General features: G+C 36.8%; 1 protein-coding gene across 1 annotated transcript; it reads left to right on the forward strand.

The window, feature by feature from the left end:
* The first annotated feature begins 11431 nt into the window (after positions 1-11431).
* LOC140809054 (uncharacterized) lies at positions 11432-15790 on the forward strand. Its single transcript, XM_073166521.1, is given in 17 exon segments — positions 11432-11833; positions 12089-12265; positions 12350-12474; positions 12566-12704; positions 13011-13160; positions 13249-13302; positions 13407-13428; positions 13431-13457; positions 13460-13500; positions 13616-13675; positions 13805-13879; positions 13952-14005; positions 14103-14204; positions 14287-14904; positions 15030-15128; positions 15242-15349; positions 15490-15790. Coding segments are annotated over 17 exon segments (2403 nt in total). The 3' UTR covers positions 15640-15790.
* Positions 15791-18608: the final 2818 nt, after the last annotated feature.

The raw sequence follows: 18608 nt of genomic DNA on the forward strand, positions 1-18608 counted from the left end.
CAATTGAAAATATATTTTTTGTTCTCGATTAGTCTTTCTAAGAAAAAAAAAATCAAATGTAGTTTGCTCAAACAATAATCCAGTATTTATTCAAGAGATTCATGATCTAAGTGGGTGATATATAAGTTGAAAGAGTTTATTAACAATCAAAAATTTTCTTTTAAAATTACATGATTTTTCAAAAAGATCAAATTGAAAAGTTCAAATAATTTTTAAAATAATTACTATGAGTGTTGTGTAAAATATTTTTTTTTAATTATCTAAACCTCTTTTTTTTTTCTTAAAAAAAGTATGTTCACCTAATTTTATGACACCTTTAAACACAATTTAAAGACGGCTCGGCTCGTCCACCGCTTAGTGTCATCCTTCCCCGCCCAGTATCTAAAGGAGTGTCTGATGAAGTTCCCAAACGGTGTTGGAGGTGGTGTTTTAGGGATGGATTCAATCTCCCAGAACTCGATTTGGATGGATAAGATTCACACACATTGTGATTTTAAAAAAAATTAATGGACCCCGTGTATGTGTGGCTAAATTTGAGCCCTTTATTCTATCATGTGGGTAGTGCCTCTATATGTAGGATTGAATCAACTCTCAGAAGGTTAAGTCGATGCTACCTAAGGGGGCACTGCCTCCACATGATTTGGATGGACAAGATTCATACACATATGTGATTTTAAAAAAATTAGTGGACACCGTGTATGTGTGGCTAAATTTGGGCCCTTGATTCTATCATGTGGGTAGTGCAGTGCCCCTACATGTAGGATGGAATCAACCCTCAGAAGGTTAAGTCGATGCTACCTAAGGGGGCACTGCCTCCACATGATTTGGATAGACAATATTCACACAAATATGTGATTTTCAAAAAATTAGTGGATCCCGTGTATGTGTGGCTAAATTTGGGCCCTTGATTCTATCATGTGGGTAGTGCCCCTACATGTAGGATGGAATCAACCCTCAGAAGGTTAAGTCGATGCTACCTAAGGAGGCACTACCTCCACATGATTTGGATGGACAAGATTCCCACACATATGTGATTTTAAAAAAATTAGTAGACCTCGTGTATGTGTGGCTAAATTTGGGACCTTGATTCTATCATTTGGATAGTGCCCCTATATGTATGATAGAATCAACCCTCAGAAGGTTAAGTCGATGCTACCTAAGGGGGAACTGCCTCCACATGATTTGGAAAGACAAGATTCACACACATATGTGATTTTAAAAAAATTAGTGGAACCCGTGTATGTGTGGCTAAATTTGGACCCTTGATTCTATCATGTGGGTAGTGCCCCTACATGTAGGATGGAAACAACCGCCTTTGTTAACTAGACGAACTTTATATATTTCAATAGAACCATATGATAGATATTTTATTTTGTAAACTCATTTACAACCAATACATGATTTATTAATTTGACTACATTATAATTAGTTTTTGATAGAATTTAATTTCTTAGTAGTAATTAATTTTGAAAATGTCTCATTACCTTATTATATTTTATTTATAGCACAATTAAATTCATACCTTATCGTTAGAATAATCTCTACTCACACTACAACATATTTATTTGAATTGAATTTGGTTAATCTGGATGTGACACGACGAATCGCTACCAAGGAACGTAACATATAAGATAAGAGAAACTATGAAACAAAAAAGACAACTCAACTCCGAAAAAAAAACAACTTGCTACAAGATTTCGATCATATTCTCAATCCTAGACCATCACATTTAGGCATGCTCAAATATTGTGCAAACGATATGATATATGATATACAATTGAAAATATATTTTTTGTTCTCGATTAGTCTTTCTAAGAAAAAAAAAATCAAATGTAGCTTGCTCAAACAATAATCCAGTTATTATTCAAGAGATTCATGATCGAAATGGGTGATATATGAGTTCAAAGAGTTTATTAACAATCAAAAATTTTCTTTTAAAATTACATGATTTTTCAAAAAGATGAAATTGAAAAGTTCAAATAATTTTTAAAATAATTACTATGAGTGTTGCGTAAAATATTTTTTTTAATTATCTAAACCTATTTTTTTTTCTTAAAAAAAAAGTATGTTAACCTAATTTTATGACACCTTTAAACATAATTTAAAGACGGCTCGGCTCGTCCATCGCTTAGTGTCATCCTTCGCCGCCCAGTATCTAAAGGAGTGTCTGATGAAGTTCCCAAACGGTGTTGGAGGTGGTGTTTTAGGGATGGATTCAATCTCTCAGGACTCGATTTGGATGGATAAGATTCACACACATATGTGATTTTAAAAAAATCAATGGACTCCGTGTATGTGTGGCTAAATTTGGGCCCTTGGTTCTATCATGTGGGTAGTGCCCCTACATGTAGGATTGAATCAACCGCCTTTGGTAACTAGACGAACTTTATATCTTTCAGTAGAACCATATGATAGATATTTTATTTTGTAAACTCATTTACAACCAATACATGATTTATTAATTTGACTACATTATAATTAGTTTTTGATAGAATTTAATTTCTTAGTAGTAATTAATTTTGAAAATGTCTCATTACCTTATTATATTTTATTTATAGCACAATTAAATGCATACCTTATCGTGAGAATAATCTCTACTCACACTACAACATATTTATTTGAATTGATTTTGGTTAATCTGGATGTGACACGACGAATCGCTACCAAGGAACGTAACATATAAGATAAGAGAAACTATGAAACAAAAAAGACAACTCAACTCCAAAAAAAAAAAAAAACAACTTGCTACAAGATTTCGATCATATTCTCAATCATAGATCATCACATTTAGGCATGCTCAAATATTGTGCAAACGATATGATATATGATATACAATTGAAAATATATTTTTTGTTCTCGATTAGTCTTTCTAAGAAAAAAAAAATCAAATGTAGCTTGCTCAAACAATAATCCAGTATTTATTCAAGAGATTCATGATCTAAGTGGGTGATATATAAGTTCAAAGAGTTTATTAACAATCAAAAATTTTCTTTTAAAATTACATGATTTTTCAAAAAGATCAAATTGAAAAGTTCAAATAATTTTTAAAATAATTACTATGAGTGTTGTGTAAAATATTTTTTTTTAATAATCTAAACCTCTTTTTTTTTTTCTTAAAAAAAGTATGTTCAACTAATTTTATGACACCTTTAAACATAATTTAAAGACGGCTCGGCTCGTCCACCGCTTAGTGTCATCCTTCCCCGCCCAGTATCTAAAGGAGTGTCTGATGAAGTTCCCAAACGGTGTTGGAGGTGGTGTTTTAGGGATGGATTCAATCTCCCAGAACTCGATTTGGATAGATAAGATTCACACACATATGTGATTTTAAAAAAATTAATGGACCCCGTGTATGTGTGGCTAAATTTGAGCCCTTTATTCTATCATGTGGGTAGTGCCTCTATATGTAGGATTGAATCAACTCTCAGAAGGTTAAGTCGATGCTACCTAAGGGGGCACTGCCTCCACATGATTTGGATGGACAAGATTCATACACATATGTGATTTTAAAAAAATTAGTGGACACCGTGTATGTGTGGCTAAATTTGGGCCCTTGATTCTATCATGTGGGTAGTGCAGTGCCCCTACATGTAGGATGGAATCAACCCTCAGAAGGTTAAGTCGATGCTACCTAAGGGGGCACTGCCTCCACATGATTTGGATAGACAATATTCACACAAATATGTGATTTTCAAAAAATTAGTGGATCCCGTGTATGTGTGGCTAAATTTGGGCCCTTGATTCTATCATGTGAGTAGTGCCCCTACATGTAGGATGGAATCAACCCTCAGAAGGTTAAGTCGATGCTACCTAAGGAGGCACTACCTCTACATGATTTGGATGGACAAGATTCCCACACATATGTGATTTTAAAAAAAACTAGTAGACCCCGTGTATGTGTGGCTAAATTTGGGACCTTGATTCTATCATTTGGATAGTGCCCCTACATGTATGATAGAATCAACCCTCAGAAGGTTAAGTCGATGCTACCTAAGGGGGAACTGCCTCCACATGATTTGGAAAGACAAGATTCACACACATATGTGATTTTAAAAAAATTAGTGGAACCCGTGTATGTGTGGCTAAATTTGGACCCTTGATTCTATCATGTGGGTAATGCCCCTACATGTAGGATGGAAACAACCGCCTTTGTTAACTAGACGAACTTTATATATTTCAATAGAACCATATGATAGATATTTTATTTTGTAAACTCATTTACAACCAATACATGATTTATTAATTTGACTACATTATAATTAGTTTTTGATAGAATTTAATTTCTTAGTAGTAATTAATTTTGAAAATGTCTCATTACCTTATTATATTTTATTTATAGCACAATTAAATGCATACCTTATCGTGAGAATAATCTCTACTCACACTACAACATATTTATTTGAATTGATTTTGGTTAATCTGGATGTGACACGACGAATCGCTACCAAGGAACGTAACATATAAGATAAGAGAAACTATGAAACAAAAAAGACAACTCAACTCCGAAAAAAAAACAACTTGCTACAAGATTTCGATCATATTCTCAATCCTAGAGCATCACATTTAGGCATGCTCAAATATTGTGCAAACGATATGATATATGATATACAATTGAAAATATATTTTTTGTTCTCGATTAGTCTTTCTAAGAAAAAAAAAAATCAAATGTAGCTTGCTCAAACAATAATCCAGTTATTATTCAAGAGATTCATGATCGAAATGGGTGATATATGAGTTCAAAGAGTTTATTAACAATCAAAAATTTTCTTTTAAAATTACATGATTTTTCAAAAAGATGAAATTGAAAAGTTCAAATAATTTTTAAAATAATTACTATGAGTGTTGCGTAAAATATTTTTTTTTAATTATCTAAACCTATTTTTTTTCTTAAAAAAAAAGTATGTTAACCTAATTTTATGACACCTTTAAACATAATTTAAAGACGGCTCGGCTCGTCCATCGCTTAGTGTCATCCTTCGCCGCCCAGTATCTAAAGGAGTGTCTGATGAAGTTCCCAAACGGTGTTGGAGGTGGTGTTTTAGGGATGGATTCAATCTCTCAGGACTCGATTTGGATGGATAAGATTCACACACATATGTGATTTTAAAAAAATCAATGGACTCCGTGTATGTGTGGCTAAATTTGAGCCCTTGATTCTATCATGTGGGTAGTGCCCCTACATGTAGGATTGAATCAACCGCCTTTGGTAACTAGACGAACTTTATATCTTTCAGTAGAACCATATGATAGATATTTTATTTTGTAAACTCATTTACAACCAATACATGATTTATTAATTTGACTACATTATAATTAGTTTTTGATAGAATTTAATTTCTTAGTAGTAATTAATTTTGAAAATGTCTCATTACCTTATTATATTTTATTTATAGCACAATTAAATGCATACCTTATCGTGAGAATAATCTCTACTCACACTACAACATATTTATTTGAATTGATTTTGGTTAATCTGGATGTGACACGACGAATCGCTACCAAGGAACGTAACATATAAGATAAGAGAAACTATGAAACAAAAAAGACAACTCAACTCCAAAAAAAAAAAAACAACTTGCTACAAGATTTCGATCATATTCTCAATCATAGATCATCACATTTAGGCATGCTCAAATATTGTGCAAACGATATGATATATGATATACAATTGAAAATATATTTTTTGTTCTCGATTAGTCTTTCTCAGGAAAAAAAAATCAAATGTAGCTTGCTCAAACAATAATCCAGTATTTATTCAAGAGATTCATGATCTAAGTGGGTGATATATAAGTTCAAAGAGTTTATTAACAATCAAAAATTTTCTTTTAAAATTACATGATTTTTCAAAAAGATCAAATTGAAAAGTTCAAATAATTTTTAAAATAATTACTATGAGTGTTGTGTAAAATATTTTTTTTTATTATCTAAACCTCTTTTTTTTTCTTAAAAAAAGTATGTTCACCTAATTTTATGACACCTTTAAACATAATTTAAAGACGGCTCGGCTCGTCCACCGCTTAGTGTCATCCTTCCCCGCCCAGTATCTAAAGGAGTGTCTGATGAAGTTCCCAAACGGTGTTGGAGGTGGTGTTTTAGGGATGGATTCAATATCCCAGAACTCGATTTGGATGGATAAGATTCACACACATATGTGATTTTAAAAAAATTAATGGACCCCGTGTATGTGTGGCTAAATTTGAGCCCTTTATTCTATCATGTGGGTAGTGCCTCTATATGTAGGATTGAATCAACTCTCAGAAGGTTAAGTCGATGCTACCTAAGGGGGCACTGCCTCCACATGATTTGGATGGACAAGATTCATACACATATGTGATTTTAAAAAAATTAGTGGACACCGTGTATGTGTGGCTAAATTTGGGCCCTTGATTCTATCATGTGGGTAGTGCAGTGTCCCTACATGTAGGATGGAATCAACCCTCAGAAGGTTAAGTCGATGCTACCTAAGGGGGCACTGCCTCCACATGATTTGTATAGACAATATTCACACAAATATGTGATTTTCAAAAAATTAGTGGATCCCGTGTATGTGTGGCTAAATTTGGGCCCTTGATTCTATCATGTGGGTAGTGCCCCTACATGTAGGATGAAATCAACCCTCAGAAGGTTAAGTCGATGCTACCTAAGGAGGCACTACCTCCACATGATTTGGATGGACAAGATTCCCACACATATGTTGTGGGGACCCGGGCTCTAACTCAATTCTTTTGGGATTTAATTGGATCTTTATTAAAAATGACGGGTCAAATTTTCACTTTCTAACATTTAATCGAATGTTAACATAAAGCGTCTCATTTTTATTTAAAACAAACATCAGTCGTCAAACATTACATGTCGTGATCTAGTAGCCTTACTTGTTATACATGTTATAAGAACAACATAACATCTCTAGTATCAACATGAAACTACTAGTACAACATAAGAAGTCTTCTGCTACACCCGGCATCACCACGCTATCAACTCTCTCGTCCTCGTCGTGACCCTGATCCTGCCCCACCTGTTGCCATGCACACATACAGACACGACAACAGCCGGATAACTCCGGTGAGAACATATCCCAGTATAAAACATGGATGCATGCAATGTCATAAATCATGTACAAAAGCATAGCATATATCAATTAACATGAATAAAATCTAAACATGTAGAAGAATACAAATCTGTATTCAACATTCAAATCTTGACTCGACTCATTTCTAATCTAGGGATCCCGGTGTGAATAAGACGGTCTGTCACCTACCCAGCCACTCGGGGCAACGGTACGTCTTATTCCTAGACTTCGGTCAACTCTGTATCGAGGGTCTACACATATAGCAAATCTGCTCCTATGCGTCGATACACCGAAACGTCTAGTTTTGGCAAGTCTGCCAATCTCTCCTATCTCAGGACTCGAATATAAATCAATAAACAAGGCATTACATAATCAATGTAATAACAATCTAGTATGTGATTTAGGAAAACTCGTATCAAATCTGAATCGAGTTGTGCAATCCCGTGACCACATGAATTATACCTTTCTTGTCGCACTGTCTGTGTCGTAGTCGAAGTCTTGAACTCAAATAACCAATACAAATCTGAAATGGCAATGTGTGAACAAACTTATCATAATATATCTCAATCAACTCCATATTCAAAGCTGAATTCGATTCAAATACAATTTGACGGCATAACGACGTATTTCTTCGATACCGATAACTCAATAATATCATACTTAATCACCATCAACTCATAATCTCATCTAACATCACTATACATGCTGAAATCTGCATATTCTCAATACAATACATGCTGGAATTTCGAAACAACGTCATATAGTATCTGAAACTCAATCCGATAACGTTTCTACGATGCTCATACTATCAAGAACGCATTTCTCAACTCAAAACATAATTTTCCCCAACATATGAATTTCGAATCATACTGGAATTATATAAAACTTACATCCTTTCGTAGCCAACGATGCAAGGATCACAAATCTTAACTCGGAATATAAATCGGATGGCTAAATCATTCAAAACCACAATTTAAAGAGAAAAAGACATGAAAGCTCCTCCCTCCCATGCTCTCGGTTCTTAAATCTGAATGAATGAGGAAATGAAGACACATAACCATTTAGGCATGCAAAGGAACAAGTGTTACGTTTTTCAATCAACACGCATTACCGCGGGTGCGGCAGTGTAAGGGCGCGGGTGCGCTGAGCTCTCGGCAGCCATATCATTTTCAGAAATTCACGCACCGCGGGTGCGGCGCTTGCACCGCCGCGGGTGCGGTCTCAGCACCGCGGGTGCGGTCGTGCGCGCACCGCGGGTGCGGTGTTACTTCGAAAAAATCTCCCAATTTTCTATCACCTACACCGCGGGGGCGGTAGTTTTAGCACTGCGGGGGCGGTGTGGCTTCGGCCATGCTACTCAAAATCTCATTTAAACGTCATGCATTCTTACTTCTATGAGTCTAGCATCAATGCCAGTTGATAATTCTCGAGCCTTACATTTCTCCCCCTCTTAGACAATAGTTCGTCCTCGAACTTATAAACCAGTAATCACACTAGTATACCCAAAACAGTAAAATCAAAACGGGAAGAAAGACTCACATCATAGGAATAGCTCGGGATGCCTCTGTCTCATCTCAGACTCCGTCTCCCAAGTTGCTTCCTCGATGCCATGACGACTCCACTGAATCTTCACAAGCGGAATGGTGTTGGTTCTAAGCTTCTTTTCCTTCCTATCCAGAATCTGTATCGGTGGCTCGACGTAGCTCAAAGTCTGATCTAACTCGGCTTCGTCAGGTTGAATAACATGAGAATCATCCGGCATATATCTGCGCAACATCGATACATGAAAAACGTCATGTATATCGGACAGTGAAGGAGGAAGAGCAAGTCTGTACGCTCGATCGCCAATCTTCTCAAGAATCTCATACGGACCGACGTATCTAGGAGACAATTTTCCACGCTTGCCAAATCTGACAACGCCTCTGAAAGGTGAAATCTTCAAAAATACTCTGTCGATGCTACCTAAGGGGGCACTGCCTCCACATGATTTGGATGGACAAGATTCATACACATATGTGATTTTAAAAAAATTAGTGGACACCGTGTATGTGTGGCTAAATTTGGGCCCTTGATTCTATCATGTGGGTAGTGCCCCTACATGTAGGATGGAATCAACCCTCAGAAGGTTAAGTCGATGCTACCTAAGGGGGCACTGCCTCCACATAATTTGGATGGACAAGATTCACACACATATGTGATTTTAAAAAAATTAGTGGACTCCGTGTATGTGTGGCTAAATTTGGCCCATGATTCTATCATGTGTGTAGTGCCCCTACATGTAAGATGGAATCAACCCTCAGAAGGTTAAGTCGATGCTACCTAAAGGGGCACTGCCTCCACAAGATTTGGATCGACAAGATTCACACACATATGTGATTTTAAAAAAATTAGTCCACCCCATGTATGTGTGGCTAAATTTGGGACCTTGATTATATCATGTGGGTAGTGCCCCTACATGTAGGATGAAATCAACACTAAGAAGGTTAAGTCGATGCTACCTAAGGGGGCACTGCCTCCACATGATTTGGATGGACAAGATTCACACACATATGTGATTTTAAAAAAATTAGTTGACCCCGTGTATGTGTTGCTAAATTTGGGCCCTTTATTCTATCATGTGTGTAGTGCCCCTACATGTAGGATGGAATCAACCCTCAGAAGGTTAAGTCGATGCTACCTAAGGGGGCACTGCCTCCACATGATTTGGATCGACAAGATTCACACACATATGTGATTTTTAAAAAAATTAGTGGACCCCGTGTATGTGTGGCTAAATTTGGGCCCTTGATTCTATCATGTGGTTAGTGCCCCTACATGTAGGATGTAATCAACCCTCAGAAGGTTAAGTCGATGCTACCTAAGGGGGCACTGCCTCCACATGATTTGGATGGGCAAGATTCACACACGTATGTGATTTTAAAAAAATTAGTAAACCCCGTGTATGTGTGGCTAAATTTAGGCCCTTGATTCTATTATGTGGTTAGTGCCCCTACATGTAGGATGTAATCAACCCTCAGAAGGTTAAGTCGATGCTACCTAAGGGGGCACTGCCTCCACATGATTTGGATGGGCAAGATTCACACACGTATTTGATTTTAAAAAAATTAGTAAACCCCGTGTATGTGTGGCTAAATTTAGGCCCTTGATTCTATCATGTAGGTAGTGCCCTACATGTAGGATGAAATCAACTCTCAGAAGGTTAAGTCGATACTACCTAAGGGGGCACTGCCTCCACATGATTTGGATGGACAAGATTCACACACGTATGTGATTTTAAAAAAATTAGTGGACCTTGTGTATATCTGGCTAAATTTGGGCCCTTGATTCTATAATGTGGGGTAGTGCCCCTACATGTAGGATGGAATCAACCCACCCATATGTGATTTTAAAAAAATTAGTGGACCCCGTTTATGTGTGTCTAAATTTGGGCCCTTGATTCTATCATGTGGGTAGTGCAGTGCACCTACATGTAAGATGAAATCAACCCTCAAAAGGTTAAGTCGATGCTACCTAAGGGGCACTGCCTCTACATGATTTGGATGGACAAGATTCACACACATATGTGATTTTAAAAAAATTAGTGGACCCCGTGTATGTGTGGCTAAATTTGGGCCCTTGATTCTATCATGTGGGTAGTGCCCTTACATGTAGGATGAAATCAACTCTCAGAAGGTTAAGTCGATGCTACCTAAGGGGGCACTGCCTCCACATGATTTGGATGGACAAGATTCACACGTAGATGATTTTAAAAAAGTTAGTGGACATTGTGTTTATCTGGCTAAATTTGGGCCCTTGATTCTATAATGTGGGTAGTGCCCCCTACATGATTTGGATGGAATCAACCCACACATATGTGATTTTAAAAAAATTAGTGGACTCCGTTTATGTGTGTCTAAATTTGGGCCCTTGATTCTATCATGTGGGTAGTGCAGTGCACCTACATGTAAGATGGAATCAACCCTCAGAAGGTTAAGTCGATGCTACCTAAGGGGCACTGCCTCTACATGATTTGGATGGACAAGATTCACACACATATGTGATTTTAAAAAAATTAGTGGACCCCGTGTATGTGTGGCTAAATTTGGGCCCTTGATTCTATCATGTGGGTAGTGCCCTTACATGTAGGATGAAATCAACCCTTAGAAGGTTAAGGCGATGCTATCTAAGGGGGCTCTGCCTCCACATGATTTGGATGGACAAGATTCACACACATATGTGATTTTAAAAAAATTAGTCCACCCCGTGTATGTGTGGCTAAATTTTGGCCCTTGATTCTATCATGTGAGTAGTGCCTCTACATGTAGGATGGAATCAACCCGTAAGTCGATGCTACTTAAAGGACACTGTCTCCTTATGATTTAGATGAACAAGATTCACACATATGTGATTTTAAAAAAATTATACGTGTGGAAAGCAGAAAAGCTCAATCTACCGAACCTGCAAAGCAAAATGAAATATGACCCAGAAGGTTACGAGTCAGAGCTAAACCTAATCTACAATCAATTTAAGTTATTGCTTGAGCTCTTTGAGAGGCAAGCCTCGTTGAATTTCACCTCGTTGAGTGGAATCGCCAATGACCCGACGGTGGCTCGGGATTTAGGGGATCGTTCCATGTTTTTGGCCCATGTCACTCAATTTTACCCGAAACAGTTGTTCGGTTATCCAAACAAGTTGGCCCTGTTTTTAAATTCATCTGCACGATGCCTGCCGTCCGGACTCAGGGTGAATGTGACTCGAGCTCTGGTTCTGTTGGCTAATCGCAAGGTACAGTTTTTTTTTTGGTATTGCAAAATTTCATTTTTCTGTTAAACTTTATGGGAAATTTAAGCATCTAAGGTTTTGGACAAATCTTGATTACGTATTACTCAGCTTTTTAGTGTGGATTATTTTGTTCATTGGTTGTATGGCCTTGGAAAGCATTCAATTTAGACACGGTACGCTTTTTGTGGAACGGAGGAAACTATGTCAAGAGTTTGTGTACCTTTAAATGAAGGTTGAAACTGATTTCTCTTGTATCAGATGATTGATATCCCTGAGACCCTTGTGTTGTTCGTGGAGCTACAGACTTTGGGAGATCGGGCATTAAAAAAACTGGCATTCTCTCATGTTATTCAGAGTATTTGGGGTAGGAACCGGAAGCATAAGAATGATCCAAAGAATCGGGCACTTCAGAATGTTTTATATAGGATGCTGCTGGTATTTTATCTACTAGATAATCTGTGGTTCTCGTATCAGTTGATTTTCTCTCAGTTCATGCTGTCGTTTCTCATTGCACAGCAGCAAGAGGAAGAAGCGAAAGCAAAAGTGGCTCTAGTTACCCTGTGCGATCTCCATCGAAGGAAAGTTTGGTTTGATGAGAGGACATCAAATGCAATATGTATGGCATGTTTTCATTCATCATCAAGGTTTGAATTGACATGCGATGTAGTCTAATTCTTCTGTGCTTCAAAACACCTATTGAGTCCTGAAAGCTGTGAGCATGTTTGGATTTCTCAGGATCATGACAGCTGCTTTGTCATTTCTTCTTGATTTTGAGAAGATTTTAGATGGTGATGATAGTAATGATTCTGGCGGCGAAGATGACGCAACAGCTCAACTGCCTCAAATAGCACTGACTAAAGAGGCTTTCTACAAGGTTGGTTGCTCATTATATTTACTTTTAATACGATTTATGTACATGCCTTAGAGACTACCCTTGTGCATTAGTGCGATACTACCAGCTGGAAAAAGTGTAAGGTCCCTAAGCACATCCTCCAGCATTGTTAACGTCTGCATTCTCCCCTTATCTCACTCTTTTTTTAAGACACTAAATAAGATTGTTTGAAATATATGTGGCATTTCTTCTTGGTTTAGACAAATCTTAACACAGAATAGAAAAGTGCCTCATGTTGTTTGCAGATTCATTATTTCACTGCCAGTTTTCTGATCCTTGAATATGTAGGCAAGCCATAAAGGCACCGCATCTAGCAAAAAGAAAAAGAAAGCAAAACTGCTGCGAGTCGCCCGTAGCATGAAGAAGAAACAGAGGCTGTCTTTCGACGGTAGTATCACAAACAACTGTTCCCCACTGAATCATTTGAAAGATACGCAGGTCTGTTCAATATTTTATCCTATCAATTTCTTTAATATGCTCTGGTATAAAGGGTAAAATAAAAGTCTGTACAACATTCTGCATAAAGGGCTTTGCGGAAAAACTGTTGTCACGCCTGCAAAATTGCAACGAGAGGTTTGAGGTAATTGTTGTTCAGTGCTTGATTAAGATATAATTCTTTTGATTTGTTTAATTGGATAAACTTATGCTGTTCAATTTTATTTGAGATTTTTCTTATCATCTTAGGTTAAGATGATGTTTCTTGAAGTATTGCCCGAACTGTTGGCCTTCACCGTTTGATTTATTAAACTTCTATCCATACTTTCAGAAATATGTCCAGGTGTGATGATGTACCACTCTCAGGTGGTAACTTACTATGATTTCTCACCTAAGTCTGCTTATAGTGCATTTAAATTTGGTTTTTAGTCAAAGTATTGTTATTAATGCATTGGCAGCCTTGTCAAAGCCATATCGCAAGATTACTTTGTGCTGCTATTCAGGCATGTCATGACATGGTATAATCATTTTCGTTTTAGCTTAGCTATTATTCACCCAAGTTCTATCTCCTTGTACTTTCTTTACTCTTTATCTTTTTATTTACCCCGAAGATTCATGTTCGATGCCAAATCGTCTTGCTTTACTAGGTCCCGCCAGATGCAGTTGAACCATTATTTAAGCAAATAGTCAACCAATTTGTGCATGATAGATCGCGTCCGGAGGTGCCAATTTGTTTTTCTTGATATATTTCTTCCATTTGATGATCTTTACTTGGTATAATTGTGTCTTGGCAGGCCATCGCTGTTGGGCTGCACACAGTGCATGAGATATGTTTACGAATGCCCTTGGTATACTCCTTGACAGCCTTGAAGTGTGGTTTATCCCTTTTCCTTCCTGCACTTCAACTGAGAATCATGTCCTGTACTTTTTCCCTCTTATCTTCAGTTGATGACCGAAGATTTGCTGCAAGACCTTGTGCTGTATGACCAGTCGAAGGAGCAAGGAGTTCGTTCAGCTGCTCGTGCCCTTCTCCGTTTTTTTCGAGTGGTGTGATGCATTATCCCTTGGACACACACATGCGTACTATCTCTCACACTGACTTTCAGGAAATCTGACATTTTGTTTGCAGGTTTTCCCCTCACTGTTGAGCAAGAAGGATAGAGGGAGGCCCATTAATCCAGAGGCCAGACCTAAGGCATATGGTGAAGTGAATGTCGCTAGCGATATCCCAGACATTGAGTTGTTGGAGCAAGGGGTTGATAGTGATGAGGATGTAGATGAGGAGAGCGGTGCTAGCATGCTCGGTGAGGATTATGAGAGCAATGGTGGTGTTGGTCTTATCGAAAAGGATGGTGGTGGTGGTGAAAATGAGGGAGATCTTGAAAATAAATGTGATTGTTCCAGTGATAATGGTTTTGAGATGGATGATAATAGCACTGGTGACGAACCACTCCATAATGAAGTGTCCGATGAAGATGACTGTGACGCTGCCGGGGATGAAAACGATGATGCTGAAAACAGTGGATTACTTGAAATGGATACAAGTAGGAGGGATGATGGTGTTTATGACGGTGGATCGAAAGCACAAAAGAGGAAGGCCTTTGATTTTGAAGAACAACTAAATGCTGCCGATAAAAGTTTACAAGCTTTGAAGAAATTAGCTAGGGTGAAATATGGAAATGCCTCCTCAGATGCAAAAGATGGCATTCTATCCAATGAGGTCTTCGAAAGGATAAAAGAGCTGAAGGTTTGGATCTTAATGCTGATCGAAGAATGTATTAAAAATTAAGAGATACTATTTGTGCTTTAGTGTTACTTTATGAAGTCCTGAATATCCATCAACTCGTTTTCTTCTTTTCCGTTTATCGTCAGGCTAAGGAGGAGGCAAGGATTGCCTTGACCCATAATGGGTTTAAGCTTCCAAGCTCCGAGCAACTTAGGGTCAAAAGAGTTCATACTGCCAAACTTGACGTGAGTAATTCTTTTTCAATGTTCTTATATCGTAAGTTCTATTTGTCAAATTTCATTATCCTTTGTTCACATTGATTATATTCTTGGTGCTAACTGTTGTTGTCTCGTATCAGGCTAAAATAAAGCAGAAACTAACCAAGGAACAAAAACTGGCGTTAATAAGAGCAGGGAGGGAGGAAAGAGGGGAATACCAGGCTCGGACTGCTATAAAACGGAGAAAGGTGCGTGTGTCGTATATGTTCTTTGGACTCAAGAGTCTGCCTTTTGAGAGTTGGGTTGCTATTTTGACGAGAAAAACGCGTTCAACTCTGGTTATTTTCTTCTTGGGTTTATTTTTCGAATATGTTTGTATGTTGCACAGACGGGTGGTCTGAGCAATGAGCAGAGGGTACACAATAAAGCCATGCCCCTTGCAGCAAAGAGAGCTAAGGTGGCCAAGTCTATTCAAGAGAAGAAGAAACGAGCAGCGCGGCCGGGCAAACAATTCCGTGGGAGGAAAGCATGGAAATGAACTGCATTTTTCATTTTGTTATTTATTCAATTACCATCTATCAATCTTTTTTCATTTCCTAGTACGTATTTTTATATATAATTTTCAAGTGGTGGTTTCTTTGTGAAGCTTTGATGCGCAATGAATATTCTTTTGTGGGGGACTTTTGGTATTGCATCGCGTAAACAAATATTGCTGCGAACAATGAACAGTGGTCAACAATCCAAACATGACCTGGCTCACTACTCTTTAAGTCTGACCAATATAAAAAGACTCGAATGGACTTATGTCAAATTCAACATTGATCTTTGTTTGTTTTTTTTTAACCATGATTCTGCATTTGCCTCTCTTTAGTTATGAAATAAAATTACATTGTTAATTTGTCGACAATCTACTCACGTTTTTTAAATTCTTTAATTAATTGATTAGGTTGAACTAAGATGGACTTATTCCATGCTTATTGTCTTTCCTTTTGATCGATAATTATTCTTCAACTTATATATGCTTAGAATTGCATTTATATTTTTTAACTGTTTAATGGTGAATAAGATAACTGTTTTCATTAAAATACATCAATCAAAATGTATATTTGTTTATTCATTAAAATACGTACTAATCTTCCGGTCATCAAAGTTTCTTTAGAGAATTTTGGGATCTTGTTGAATGATGTCATTCAAAAAATTTTGTTCAGAGACAAGAATAAACCACTCGGATATCACTTATTAGGATCGGAAGTAAATTCAGAGTTACAAAATATTTTGGTTGGTTTAACAATACTGAAATTTGATTATTGTCAGTTGGGTTATCAGTAAGTCAATCAGTATGAACTATGCAGAAGTAGACTGACTGAGATTTTTTGAACAAACGGCTTGTCAAGAAAATCAGTTGGAGATTACTAAATAATACTTAAGGTAGATAAACTGAAAGATAAATATGCACAAATTTATTTCTGGATGTTCGGAGACTTCAATACTCCTACATCACCCCTTCTTTCTCACAGAAGAATTGTACTAAAAGACTTTGGTAATTACAAACTATTTGAAATCACCCACTTCAGTAGGACTATACACTGCCTAACTGAAACACTTAGTAAATTTCAATCTAGAACGATTTGAGCAGCAAGAGTTATTACTCTCAATTACATAGATTTCAAAAGGAAATTTAAGCACAAATTTGATCCTCAAAATGATCAGATAATAGACTTATCAACGTGTGTTGACTTTCCGATTTGGCTCGCAGAGAGCTTTTTCAGAGAAGGTCGGTTGGTTTCTTAGAAGTTCAAAGATAGATTGTGTGTCTGTTACCTTTATGCTTTGTTCAACTTATCTATATATAGAGTACTCTGCAATGGTAAACTTTTCAAAATAACATATTCGTTTTCAAATACAGATGTCGTTGTTGTCGTGTCATCGTATTGTCTGACATGTTCTGGTAGCTGAAACCCGAAATTCTGTTAAGATTCAGTGATTGTTGACACGGAAAACTTTATCCGTTATTTCAACTAGGCTCTAATACTTAATCATTGATTATACTGATTTTTTTAGGGAATGTATGGATTTGGATTGACTGATATTTGTCAATCGAGCTTCATTAGTTATCCTTGAATCGATTTAGTTATCAGTATCTTTCTTATGCTTTATCCGTCTGGCTTTGTAATCAGTTAGGCTTCTTAGAAAACTTCTTCTTATGAATATTCAGTTTTTCATAAGACATTTAGAATAACAAACTTTGGTATCATGATAAAATTTTTACAATACCAACAATAACTCATCTAAGATTATAAAAGTACTCTAGTTTCATTTAATAAAAAGTATTATAAAAATATATATTTTAATAAATTTGTATATTCCCTTATCACTATCATATCCACTTTCCAAAAAATTTACAATTACTAAAATATTTTTTAATCTTTATCCAAATTTTTAAATGATGATATAAATTTGTAAACTCGATTGTCATCGACTTATATTAGCTGAGTGTCGTCTCACTTGTTGACGTTTATATTTGTTAAGAAATGAAACTAGCGTTTCAAGAATTTTGGTGTATGACAAACCGAAATCAAACGCGGCTGGAATCCTAATAAGCTCAACCGGCAAAAACCTACAGGTTTCTCAACCGCTGATATTCAACCGCTGATTCATCAGATTACGGCAAAAGTGAACCGGTTCATTTAAGAGAATAACTTATTGCTAAAAGACATTCTCTGACCGGTTGAATGCATTCAAAACTCCTTGAAGTCAACGATTACACATCAATTCCAAGAATGATATGCATTTAACTCTCTGTCCCAGAAAGGAAGCTCAGAGATAGACTTCATATTCTGATGCTAAAAGAACAGTTGCCTTAAGAGGAAATCCTCAAGGAAAGAGCTTCAGATTTGTGATGAGCAAAAGGAAGATTAAATGCGAACATTTATTGCTCATAAAGATGAAAGCGACTCATCTGATTCAGAAGCTCAGATATACGTTAACTGTCCTTTCCGACCGTTAAGTCATTCGGCTATATCAACAGAGAGGGATGCAAGCTAAACAAGACAAGCTATACAACTCATACATACATCAAAAAAAATTATTGAGCTTGCCTTCAAAAAAAAAAAAAAAATCTTAGAGCGCAATCATAGTCAATATTCATTTTCGCTCTCTCTGCACGCAGTTCAACAGAAACATACTTGATCATCCAAGGATCTTTTCATGCTACTCAAACAAACTACTGTTTCATATCAGTAACCTGGTGGTTATTTGATTAAAATTTGAGGTGTCTGGAGAACTAAGGGTTCTTAATATCCAGAAGTGTAAAGTGATCACTAAGAGTTCCAATATAGGCAGTGTGATAAGTCCTGGTTGGATCGGGCTATTACAAACATTTTTTAAAGTCAAAGTCTTTTAGTGAAATCCTTCCTAACAAAGGAAGAATGGGTGACGTAGGAGTATTCAATCTCCGAACATCCATAAAATCCGTTGTCATCTATTTCTTGCAAATATTTCTCAATC

The sequence above is a fragment of the Primulina eburnea genome, chromosome 13, assembly GCF_022965805.1.
Source record: "Primulina eburnea isolate SZY01 chromosome 13, ASM2296580v1, whole genome shotgun sequence".
NCBI lineage: Eukaryota > Viridiplantae > Streptophyta > Magnoliopsida > Lamiales > Gesneriaceae > Primulina > Primulina eburnea.